Genomic DNA, 12767 nt, shown 5'->3' on the forward strand with positions numbered 1-12767 from the left:
TCGCCCTGGCAATCTGGCCTGCACCACTGAAAGAATTTCCCCCTCTTTTGAGTTTGTGAAGTGCCCTGGAATATTAATTGAGAGAATCCCCAGAAAACCTTAATACAGAGCTAGTAGTGGACTGTAATTCTCTTAGACAAATTTCACGCTTGAAAAATCATGCAGAACAAAAATAAGCACGGCCGTAGAGTGGCCCTTTGTCTTCTAGCATTTGGTCAAGGCAAGGAGGGGAGGAGTGTAACTACAGGGGCTTTTTTTCTCGCTTAGAGGTTTCTTTGACGGAAAACAGCAAGAAGTGAGTGTCTGCAGTGGGGCTGAGGCCAGGTGCGAGCCCTGAGTGGCTGTGGCAGCAGCCCATTGGATGCGGAGGTGCAAGGGTTCAGGGAGATGTCTGCAGTGGAAGGGATGAGTTAGGTGGGGAGAGGCCACCCGACACCAAAGATCCCAGATCTGATGCAAGGGGAAGATCAACTTATTAGTATTCTGCTTGGCAACTGGAAATATGCAACAGGATGTTGCAGTGTATCTCCAGATCCTAATAGGAGTGCTTCTGTTCAGGGCTCCAGCAACTCAGGAACTTGAGCCTTGCAGCACTGTTCGGAGTTCTTAGAGGACACCTTTTTTCATTTCCCATCCTCTTGGAACCTTCCTAGGATGTGCTATAGTACTAAGGGGCTCAGGATCTTGCTGCTGAGGGGAAGGGGACAAGAAGGGTGTGAGGGGAAAGGTTTATTTTAAAAAAATCCTCCCAAACTGTGTTGTATTGCTGAAACTATTATTTTTATGGTTCATATTTGCTGTAAGTCATTTTTGAAGGTCCTGAAAGGCGTCTTAAAATATTTTAAATAAATAAATAAATAAATGGACAGCGGTGGTGGTGGTTTGGAAGAGTCCTTTTCCCTTTCCTTCACTCTGGAACATCCCTGTATAATGCAGGAAGGAACCATTTTTAATCTCACAGCGTACATCCCCCCACCCCACGCACATAACTCCTTACTCCAGAATACAAAAAGTCAGGGCCTTGAACAGGTCAGTATCTCCCCCTCTTCCTTCCATTTTCCTCCTTCACATCTAACATTCCATGTTTCAGCTGTTCTCAGCCATAGATTTAATTGACAGAAGCGGATTTTCCAGTGTTCCGCATCATGTGGAGATCCCACACAGACAGAGGAGGCTCTCCGCATCACAAAGTCATGTCCCCTGTGTAGAGGGCAACGAAGATGACAATGGAGGGGGAGGGCTAGCACCAGACCCCAATGGCCTGCTTATTATACCCAGGATCAGAACACTGGAATAGGGCTACAGTCTGCCTGGTTTCTGGTTCCTTTGGACCAGGGATGGACTGTGTGGCCTCTGCTCACATCTCCCCTCACCCCGATGCTGCCTAGGGCTGATGGCAACTGCAGTCCACCACCATCTGGAGGGTTACACATTCCCAACCCCTGCTTTAGATCTCTGTGGGGTTTTTCCTCCCCTGGGGCTGAAGTGGGAGCAGTAGAAAAATCCAGTATTTTAGCAAAGCTATGAGTGGGCAGCAGAATTCTCCTTCCTCCTCAAACAAAAGGTAGAAGCAAAGATAATAGTTCCTAGAATCCAGAGTTTCCCTCTCCAAAGAATGACAGGAGCTACTCCTGTAAGTTCTTATCTCTATGCCCTCAACATTCCACAATCCTGAAATCTCCCAGGGCCACTGTTTCAATAAATACACTTCTTTTTATTTTGATATGCAAACTTGTATACTTATATAAGAACATAGGAAGAGCCATGCTGGATCAGACCGAGGTCCACCTAGACCAGCATTCTGTTCACATGCACTGCTGCATACTTAGGGAATCCACCAAATAGTTACCATAAAAATTTGTTGGCCCCATTTCACTTTCAAACTCATTGGCACCTGACTACCTGCATTCCCTACAAGAGGTGACCTGCAACAAAATGTTACAGTATATCCTCACTCCCTAACAGGAGCACTCATGTTCAAGGTTCCAGCCAGTTAGCTAGCCCTGCCCTCCTCCAAGATGCTATAAGTTTACAGGGATTCAAACTGGCCAATTCATGCTTCCCCTACTACCAGTTTTCTATTTTTCTTTTCAACTTCATCTTAAAACTCTTACCATGCAGACTTCACGACCTCAATATCCAGTTAGCCTCCCCCATCCCCCCCCCCCAGGCGCTTTTTGTAACATCTTGGCTGATGAAGAGATCTGGAGATTTTGAAAGCTTGTACATTTTTGTGACCTTTGAGTTGACCTAATACAGGTATTGCCTTAATATGCATTATGGGTTTTCTTATGGCCAGCAAGATTACCTTTGCTTCTTGTGTGACTTGGAGAATATCAAATGTAGCTGTTCAACAGTGGGATCCTGCCCTGGAGGAAGAAGATTTTATATCACTTGAAGCTGGGACTTCATTCTCTGAGAGTTGATCCCCTCCCATCTGTTAGGTAAAGCTACCCAATTTGGCTTCTGTTGACTTTTTTTTTTAAGAAACCTAGTACACCATTTAAAATCATCTCCAAGTTTGTTAACATAAAAACCATCTATCTACTTCTGTTTTCCACATAACAAGGAGCCTGAGCGTTTTGCCTAAGGATGGAGACAGTTCTGATCAACAACTGGGTTTTATATTGTCAAAAATGGGGGCTCAACCATTGTGTGTTTGTGTCTTCACCCCAGCAGTCCTCAGGGCAGGCCCAGGTGTAACCTGAAACCCGCAGGTAAAGCCTGACTGGAATGCCTGCGGCCACCTCCCACATTTCATCTTAAGACTCTGACCATGCAGACTTCATGACTTCAATATCCAGCCAGCCTTTCTTCCACCATCCTCCTCTTCCCTGCCCGTTTTTTGTAATGTCTTGCCTCTTACAACAAAGAGTCTTGTGGTACCTTAAAGGCTAACACATTTATTTTGGCACAAGCTTTCATGGACCATGAAAGCTTGTGCCAAAATATGCATGGAGTGGTACCAAGAATTTCTGGTTTTTAAACAGTACTTGGGAAAACTGTAAACAGTGAGATCAGAAGGAAATTATATGCAGAAAGTACTGACAGTGGCAATCACATTATGTACAGTGGCCATTCAGAGTGCAGTTGCTGATAACAAAAACATCCTGGCACTAGGTAAAATCAATTAATACATGTAGTGTGATTTAAAAAAACAACTTTTGTCCCAATTCAAGCCTCTGACAATAGAATTAAACCTGTCAATGAAGTCTAATTTAGCAGTCTCCCGCTCTAATTTCCGTTTGAAGTTTCTTTGCTCCACAATGGTCAGTGACAGAGTATCCTGGGAAGCTGAAGCATTTTCCCATCAGTTTTAATACTGCCAGTTCTCACATCAGATTTGCATCCATTTATTCTTTTCCACAGAGACTGGCTTGTTTGGCCTATGACAGAAGGCGGAAAATATCACATCGGAAAATGAGCAAGTGAATGAGCTCCTAATGTTGTGGGTAACATGATTAGGTCTTGTAATAGTGTTTCCTGAGCAGATAGGAGGAGAGTTGGCATCTGGGTTTGTTGCAGAGGTCTGTTAGTATACTTGTTATGTGGCCTGTTGTTGCGGGTGAGCAGCTGTTTTAGTTTGGACAGCTGCCTATGAGCAAGTACAGACATACCACCCAAGGCCTGTGTGAAGAAAGTGTCATTCTCCAGGATGGGCTGTAAATCATTGATGATACGTTGGAGTGGTTTTTGCTGGGAACTGTAGGTGCCAAGAAGTGGTGTTCTCTTGTTTTCTCGTCTGGGTCTGTCCTGTTGTAGATTGTTCCTGGGTACCAATCTGGCTTGCCAATCTTTATTCTCACAACATTGGGTGGATATTGTAGTCTGAGGAATTTCTAATTTAAATCCTTAAATTGTGAATCTCTGTCCAACAAAACTGAGCAGATATGGTTGTATCGTAGGGCTTGGCCTTAGACAATGGATCTTGTGGTATGTTCTGGATGGAAGCTGGAATTACATAAGTATGTATAGGACTCAGTAGGTTTCTGATGTAAGGTGGTGATTATATATCCATTATGTAGTTGCAGCGTCATGTCCAGAAAGCGAACCTGTTGTGTGGACTGGTCAAGGCTCCGGTTGTGAAAATTATTGAAGTTCTGATAGAACTTCACCAGGGCCTCCTGTCTGTGAGTGCAGATAATAATGGTGTCATCAACAAAATCTCAGGTAGAGAAGAGGCTTTTGCGAATAGGAGCTGAGTGTTGTTCTAATTTGGCAATGAAGGTGTTGGTGTACTGTGGGGCCATGCAAGTTGCCCATGACACTGAGATTGATCAGAATGTATGTGTTCAGGAATCTTGGGAGGAGGGATAAATTTCAGGAGTGGCGAAGGGATAAAGAACATCTTCTCCCCACTCCTCGCCTGAGTCATCCCCTGCTGCGATATGTAGCAGTAGAGTGCTGCCAGTCCCAAACCTGAATACTTTATAGCTATATAGTGTGTTGTGGAGGGAGGTATGTGGTTCTGGAGATGGGAGAGTGAACCCCCGAACTATAACTCCTCCTCCAGGAGATTTACCATAAGCCAAGAGCAGGCAGCTCTTTTGGGCTTGCGGTCCAATTTTGAAGAAGTGTCCAAGGAGCACCATAGATTGCTATGAGAGCCATGGCCAATCATGGAGCGTTGGGAGTGCGCCCTCTCTGGATTCTCACTTTTCTTGCTCCCCACCTCTGGATTCTGTTCTCACCTTCTCTCTCTTCCCCGCTCCATTGACTTGAATTAGAGGTGGGGAAAAGGGTGCCCTGCCCCCCCCCAAAAAAAGGCTAGAGAGGGAGAGGCCCACCTGGATTCCTGTGAGTCACTTTTTATTTTCTGATTTTAATGAAATTTTATTTTTAATTCATAAATTTATATACTTCTGTGTATCAAGGGCATCCCCCAAGTATGTAGATGCCACTGCCTTATTTTGTGTGGCCCCTTTTGCTTCAAAACTGATAGGCACTCAACCATCTGAGTTCATTAACAGAGAGGTCAATGATGATGATGATGATGATGATGATGATGATGATACTAAAATAGCACATGGTGATTCTAGAATCCTCAGCTATATATCCCATTTTAATCCAGAGATGGGCTACATCAGCAAATTGGCAAAACAAATGCACCTCTCTTTTCTCTCAAGCAGAGAATAGAAAACATGGCCCAGTTCATTAACATCAGTCACAAGTCCATGTTTATGATACTGAAGTTGGTTCCTAGTTCCTAGTTCCTCATTTGTATGGAAATTCAAAACAGAACACAATTAGTAAACTGAATACCGACTTAAGCATTGTTTCATGTTTGCAGTGCTTCAGAAGCATGCTTGTGGTACAGAAGGAGAGGACAAAATGAAGAGGGATTTGGGTAATAAGTTTTTCTGAGCAGAAGTCTGTAACTGGGGAAAAGGTTTTGTGTTTCCTGTACCATTTCAGGTGCAATGAAAACATTTCTAGCCTCAAGAAAAGAAAAGCTCTTCATCAATCTGCTTCTTTCCATTTCCTGCCAATCACACTTTTTTTAAAAACAACCAGCTACTTCTGCCAGTGATTTTTTTGGATAATTGTTTTATTGTGAGTTTCAACAAACCAAACCAAACCAAACCAAGCCAAAAAGAACAGCGGTTAAAACAAAAATCGCTAATATAGCTACATACACACTAAAAAAGAAAAGAAAAAAAGATTATATATAAACTTCAACAAAAGCAGACCAAATATCCAAATATAAGTCTATTCACAAGTTTCACTTGTATATCACTCTTTCGAATATTGCTAGTGTTATTAAGTCTTCAACCCAGTGCATTATAGGAGGTGAGCATTTATCCTTCCAGTGTTGTAGTATCAGTCTTGGGTAAATAATTTAGTATCAGTATCAGGTAAATAATTTAAAAGAATGTGTACCTCTGTAAATATTAAAAAGTGTTCCAATACAAAGTTTATCCTTATGATAACTTCCTCTTAAAAGGAAGCAACAATTGGGCATTTCCAAAACATATGATTGAAAGAAGCATTAACTATTTCACACCTCCAACAATTTACCCAGTTTAGACAAACCTTTGCTAAAGAGACGTTTTGGTGTCCAACAACCCTGAAACAAGAGTTTTTGCTGAATAAGATGTAACCGAAGATCCACAGACATGTCAGATATGGACACCAATGCAGCAATCCATTGATTAGGCAAAATAGGACAATCCAGTTCCCTGTTCCATTCCTGCTTCAGACACCATGTATCATATTTATTCACTGATCATAAGTATTTATAAACATAGATTGTGGCTTGATATACCTGATCAGCTTCAATAAGTATTTCCAATAGCAAAGGGGACTCCGAGGGTGGGAAAGCTTCGGGACTGAACCTAGATTCTAACAAATGTTGCAGTTGCAGGTATTGCCATTCAGCTGTAGCAGACAAATCAAATTTATTCCACAAAGCCAAAAATGGCTAAAACTCATAATCAGCACTCAATAATTGATCCAAGGTAAAAATCATCTTATCCGTCCAGGTAGGCCACAAGAACATTTCCTTCTGATGTTTAAATTGGGTCAATTTGACATGGGGAAATGCATCAAACTGTAATTGGCCTGACATTATATGCCATGCCTCTCTGACCGCTGGAATTGTGGGAGGAGCCCTGTCCCTTCTAATGTGCCGAGAACCTAGTGCCATCCATTTGGAGAGAAGCTCCAGACAGGAAGATTCCCAAACTGACCAAGGTGGAAAATCCAATCTAAGTGGAAAATACCATTATTTACTGCTGGTCAGCAGATAAGCCTGATATGTGCCAAGGTCCAGAAAGTCAAACCCACCTTCTTTAATTACTTCTGGCAGTGATGATGAAACTAAATAGATTGGGGTAAGTCTGGAATTGCTAAATTCCCATTGATTACCATGGGTCTACTCCAAATATGACTAAATCTGGATCCAACGTATTATATTTTCCCCCAAACTCCCATAATGCATAAAGTCCAGAGGCAATAATCCCCCACAGGACCTAGGAATGGCATTCTGGACCTGTCCCTGTATGACCACTGGTGTCAGGAGGACATAGTGCAGGAAACAACATACTTTTAGGATGGAAAGAAATAAGAGAGACATAAAAGATAATAGAGAGGAAGACTGAAGGAGAGGCGTTCTCCAAGACTCCACTCCAGGGGAGGACCATAGATTGGAGATTTGGCCAAGGATGCTTGAGTTCAATATACTTGCTTGGTATTTCAAGGTCCTAAGTAAATGTTCCAGCCAAATTCTTTCCCCTTGCTGCAGAACCAGCTGTTGCAGGTCGCCCTACAATCCATGAACACCTCCACCCACAGAATTTTTTCCAGGAGAACAGAAAAGAGGGAAGGGAAAATAACTGCAGGACCATGGGAATGAATAGAAAAAGAAAGAGGCAGAGGCAGACAGACTGGAAGAAGGGAAAATAACAGGAAGAAGTATGGAAAAACAGGTGGGGGGGAGGAGAAAAGTCCTCTTCAGGCTGTTGCATGTGTTTCTTTTAATTTACAAACCTAGGGAGTCTCCCAAGTATGTAGAAACTCCTAACTTGCCTGTGCATGACTTGTACATCACCTTTCTGATAGGCATTGGACTGCCAAGTTTGCTATCAATATACACAAGATGGGACCTCTAACAAAATCTACTTAGACCCTGACAAGAGAGCTCCAGATCCTGAAACACAATCCTTAATGTTATTTGGGGCTTGCCATGTTGGTATATGGCAGGGAGGGAGTTTCTGGACAGTGGGAAATGGAAAGATGCCCTTTTTCCTTTCCTCCTTTGCCCATGGATATAATACAGGGAGGTGACATTTTTAATGCCTTCATCCCTCTTTTTAGCTTACTTTAACTGGCTTAAGTGAGCCAATCCCCCCTTTTCTCCCTACACCTCAGCAAAAGGATGCAAAACTGTCCTTAACATTCCCATGGCTCATTATCGGACCACTTCTTCTAGTCTTTCTTTTAATTTACAAATGAATATCCTTTTCAATAGTTGGGGAGTCTTTTAAATGTGCAGAAACCACATTATTTTTAGGTGGCCCCATTTTGCTTCCCAACTGGACCACACAAGTTAGGTATGGTGCCTTTTCCTTTCCTACCCATATGACACCTTCCCTTGCTGTACTATAAACTGCTAAATGTTTCAGGTTTGGGGTTGGTTGCCACACTGAAATATGAGCAGCCAACCCTGCACTTCATCGGTACACATCAGGAAAGGAGATGGGGGGGGAGGGGGGAGAAAAAATTGCCACTTTTCCTTGTCTCTCCTAAAATCTCCTATTATGGTTCAGGGAGCAGTTAAAAAAAGACCTCATAGTGTACATCTCCATGTCCCTAATTCTGCCCCAGATACAGTAAATTATTTGGGGTTCATGTTGGCCAGCCCCCTTTCACCTCCATTTCCCTCTTTCTCCCTCAGTTGACACCTCCAGCATTTTGTGGCTCAGTTCCTCACAACCTGGCGCAGGTCCTGGAAGCCCTGAGCACAGATTCCTATGGGGCTGTACGCTGAAGCGTGCCTGAGGAGTTCCCCGAATATGCGGAAATGGCTACCATGTCTGTTGGATGTCCCCATTTCACTCTCAACCTGGTCACTGAAGTTTGGGTTTCGAGGGTGGGATGATGCTGACGCTCTGCTACTGGTATAGGGTTGGGAAGATCGAGAGGAAACATTTTATCATCTTTTTTTAAAAATAAAAACTGTAGCTCATGATCAAAACCCATAAGCTCGCCTGCGCAAGATGTGTCCAGCTGCACGTCAGAATAAACCCGGTTTATCCCATTACCGTTTCATCGCAACCCCTCCCGCCGCTGATGTCCAGACGGCGCGCCAGGCGACGAGGGGTCTACGAAGGAGCGAAGGGGCGCTGCCCGCCCCCCGGTGGCTCTGGCGGGAGTCCGCTGGGTCTCCTTCCCCGATCCCGAGCCGGGCCTCGTGCGGGGCCCACGCGGAGAGCGGCACGGGCGGGCCTGACCCCGCCGGCCGGGCAGCGCCTGCTCGCGCAAGTTTGCTCCGGGCCGGCCCGCGCCGGCGCCCGCTCGGTCCCCCGCCCGCCGCAGGCGCGCTCCCCGCCCCCGGATCCGCAGCCGGCAGCAGACCGGACGGGCGCTTCAGCACCGCAGCCTGCGAACAGCGCCCGCGCTCGGAGGCGCCGCGAAGCCGCGGGAGGGGAGGGGCGGGGCGGGGCGGGGCGGGGGCGGGCGGAGGAGACCCCTCCCCTGCAGCCCCCCGCCCTCCAGCCCAGCCGCCGGGTGGCTCCGCGGAGCGAAGGGACGGCGCCTCCCGGCGCGCCCTCGGCGCTGAGCCGCCCAAGAAGAGGAGAGCCGGGAGGCGGCGGCTGGCTGGGGCCGGGGAGCAGCTGTTGCTGCCGACGAGCCTCTGCGGGAGCCGCGGATGCGACGGGACCCTGGTGACGAAGCGCCGCCGCTTCAGGGAGCCCCAGCCCGAGCCCGGCGCCTGCCGCCCCTCTGCCGCCCCGCCCTTGATGGAACGGCGTCGGCCACGAACCGAGGGAGCCCGGCGGAGGGAGCGCGAGAGCCGGGGCGCCCCGCCCTCTGCAGGGCTTCCGGAGCAGGAGGGCCCAAGAGCCGGGGGGGCGTCAACTAGCCACCCCTCGGCTCACCAGAAGAGGTCCGCCTCTCCCGCCGGCCCCCTTCGCTGGAGAACCTGCCAAGCAGCTGATCTCGCCGTGCGGAGCGGAACTTTTCTAGCCGTTGGTTGAGAATGAACCCTTGAAAATGCCCGTCAGGAGGGGGCACGTGGCCCCCCAGAACACCTACCTGGATACAATCATCAGGAAATTTGAAGGACAGAGTGAGTAGCGCGTCTCTCGTGCCCCTCCTGCTGTGCCTTTGCTCTCCTTGAAGGTCGCAACTAGCAAGAGTAAAAGCCCCCCCACCCCTGTTTTTGCTTGTCAATATTGATGTGAAATGTGGGGCGGGCAATGGAAGGCTTGAGGTCGGGATATATTCAGAGCGTTGCTCATCATAGTTTAGTTACTTCTTGAAACTTTCTGGATATTAGGGTAGCCCACTTCCTGGGGTGTTGCCAGGCTCACACCTACGCTGTGATTGTTGGAAAGGGACCAATTCAAGTTTTCACTATGTGCGCCTGAATCTGGATTTTATTAGAGCCTCCTTTGGGTTTAGCAACATAAAGTATGTTCAACATTCAACAACAACAACAACAACAACAACAACACTGCATCACTCTCAAGAAGCTTGTTGTTCACTGGGGATTTTCAGGGAGGAGGGAACGTTGATCGAGAAATTAACTGGATAGAACAGTGGATATTAGTGGCATAGGTTTTGGCTGCTTTGCTCATGCTCCCATTCCGGTTTTGTTTTGTTTCCTTTGAAAAAAAAATTGATGTTTGGTAGAAATAATCCGCACAAATCAAAAGGCTTCATTATAGAAACAAATATGTTTTAATATTGTATTGAAGATTTGAATTGTTCTGTCTACCACCCTGGAATCCATTTTTGGGAGAAGCTGTGGTTTATAATTTAAAATAAATAAATAGTTTAACTCTTTACACTACTGCAGAAAACAGCAGTTCTCAGAGCTGTCCGAGTTCATGTGGGCCACCACTACATAGCCATAGGGAACTGGCCCTGCCTGCTTGCATGAACTTCTACTTATCACATATTTTGCTCCTATACAACCTCAAACCCTTTAAAAAAAATGAGATTGTATTGAGCACAGAAAATAAACTGGCCAATCAACATTCTGTTATTCAAATCTTTGGTTATCTCCAAAATTTAAAAAAAAAATTAAAATAAGTGGTTATAGTCTAGAGAACTGCAGTAATAGCAGAGGGCTGAGTGCATGTTACCACTCTTGCAGTGTGTGTGGATATCTACAGAATGAGGCAGGGGCTGCTATGTGCATTAGTGCACTGCAGAATGTGGCCTCCCCCTCTACAGCAGCAGGCTTCTGTGCAAACTGGCCTGTAGAAATATGTGTGTATGTGTCCCCTCCCCCTGCTATCTGCATTTGCAGGATTGGATCTCCTACATATAACTGGAATCCCCCAAGGAGCCTATATTGATATCCTAAGATGGTCCAAGAGAGAGAGAGAGAGAGAGAGCAAGAATTGGGCTCCAATCCTAGTCAGCACTGCCACAGCAAGTTACTGTCTTACCCTCAACTTCCCATCTCTAAATCAGAATTGTATTCATGCTGGGAGGCTAATCAAGATGCAAGTTACAAAATTCTACATGAATGATGGAGACTTGTGTAAATAGTACTTTCATTCATCTGAAGCACAGTAGGTTCTACTGGCATAGGAATAAATTATTTGTACCCATCCCCTGATGAAATAGGTAGGCAGAAAGGTGCTGGCTGGCAAAGGGCAATTGCTTTCTCACATGAGCTCAGTAAAATCTATGGAACACATGGCCACTGGAAGCCATCATGCCCATTAGCCTAAATGATGGTCAGAACGGATTAGATCAATTATGGAGGCTGCATTTGTGCAGTGAAATTTACTTGGGTCAAAAACTGAGGAAAAATATTACCAGCTTGCAGCTTTAAATAAACACTATGGTCCGGATCCAGACTTAGTCATGTTTAGAGTAAACCCATTGAAATCAAGGGGGCAGGTAAGTCACAAGTCCCATTGGGTTGGATCCAGGATCTCCCTTCTGCGGGTGGAAAGTGCCTCTGCCCAATTTTCAGGGATTCCCCCTTCCCCCACAGCACAGCTCACCCCATTCAGCAGAGTCCCCAACCCAGTGCGTAACACTTTCAGGGGGATGAAGGGGCTGCTGTGAGGAGGAGAAGAGAAGATCTGATCCGCTAGCCCAGTTTCATGTGCCTAAATCCAGATCCAACCTATTGATTTCAATGGATCCACTCTAAGCATGACTAAGCCTGGATCCAACTCTGGCTCCCTTTGTCACCACGCAGCACGGAAAAGAGGGCTGGGCGAGGGTGCAAGGCCTGGGGAGAGGCCAGTGGGCCCGATGAGAAGACCCCATGGGCCAGAGATTCCCCATGCCTGCTCGCACAGAATATGTACAGAGCAGAAAGATACACTGTTTTGCCTCTCATTAGGGCCCTGGCAACTGCCATTCATACCTTCAGGGCTTCACAAGTTGACAACTAAGCATGAAGCTGCTGTTGAAGAGTTTGAAGGCTGCAACCCGAGCAAAACAAAGTGATTCATCTCCTGAATGGGGAGGGTGGGCATCTGGGAACACACCGCACCAGTGTTCCAGGGTCTGTTCTGGCTCCTGCAATCTTCAAAGGCCAATTCAAGACGCTGATCGTGAGCTATAAAATGTAAGTGGTTTTGGCCTCACACACACGCCGGAGGCGGCTCCCGTCTTTATCTCTCAGCACGATTCCCAGGGGTGCTTTCTGAGCAAAGCGGACTTTACCTAGAGAAGTGGAGTTGGTAGCTGCGCCATATTTTGATGCAGCTTCATTATCCCTCGCACCTCGGCCTGAACACTGTTTGGAAGAAGCACTGTTGGTTTGTTTATGCCACAGATTTATATACCACCGTTCAATATAAATATTTACAGGATGGTTAACAGAATAACAAGAGAAAAACAGAAAACCAATAAAACCAATAGAACCATAAAGCCACCACACAATACCAGTAGTAAAATAGCATAAATGTAGCACTAAAACATTATCCTTGCAGTTTAAAAGCCGAGAGGGGGGGAGGCCTTGGCATGATACCAGAAATACTTCAGTGTAGGCATCAGGCAAGCCTCCTTGGAGACAGAGTGCCCCAGACAGAGCGCCACCACTGAGGAGGCCATCTCACCAGCCACCAACC

At 46.1% G+C, this 12767-nt stretch overlaps 1 protein-coding gene across 1 annotated transcript in view; it reads left to right on the plus strand.

Annotated features, from left to right (window-relative positions):
* The first annotated feature begins 9714 nt into the window (after window positions 1–9714).
* The window catches only part of KCNH6 (potassium voltage-gated channel subfamily H member 6), a 138530-nt gene continuing 135477 nt past the window's right edge, over window positions 9715–12767 (plus strand). Inside the window, 1 exon segment of the mRNA XM_084860372.1 lies at window positions 9715–9790. Coding sequence (XP_084716498.1) covers window positions 9715–9790 — 76 coding nt within the window.

The sequence above is a fragment of the Heloderma suspectum genome, chromosome 5 (genome assembly GCF_057233095.1).
Source record: "Heloderma suspectum isolate Gila_16-S chromosome 5, 16-S_ref, whole genome shotgun sequence".
NCBI classification, from domain to species: Eukaryota; Metazoa; Chordata; class Lepidosauria; order Squamata; family Helodermatidae; genus Heloderma; species Heloderma suspectum.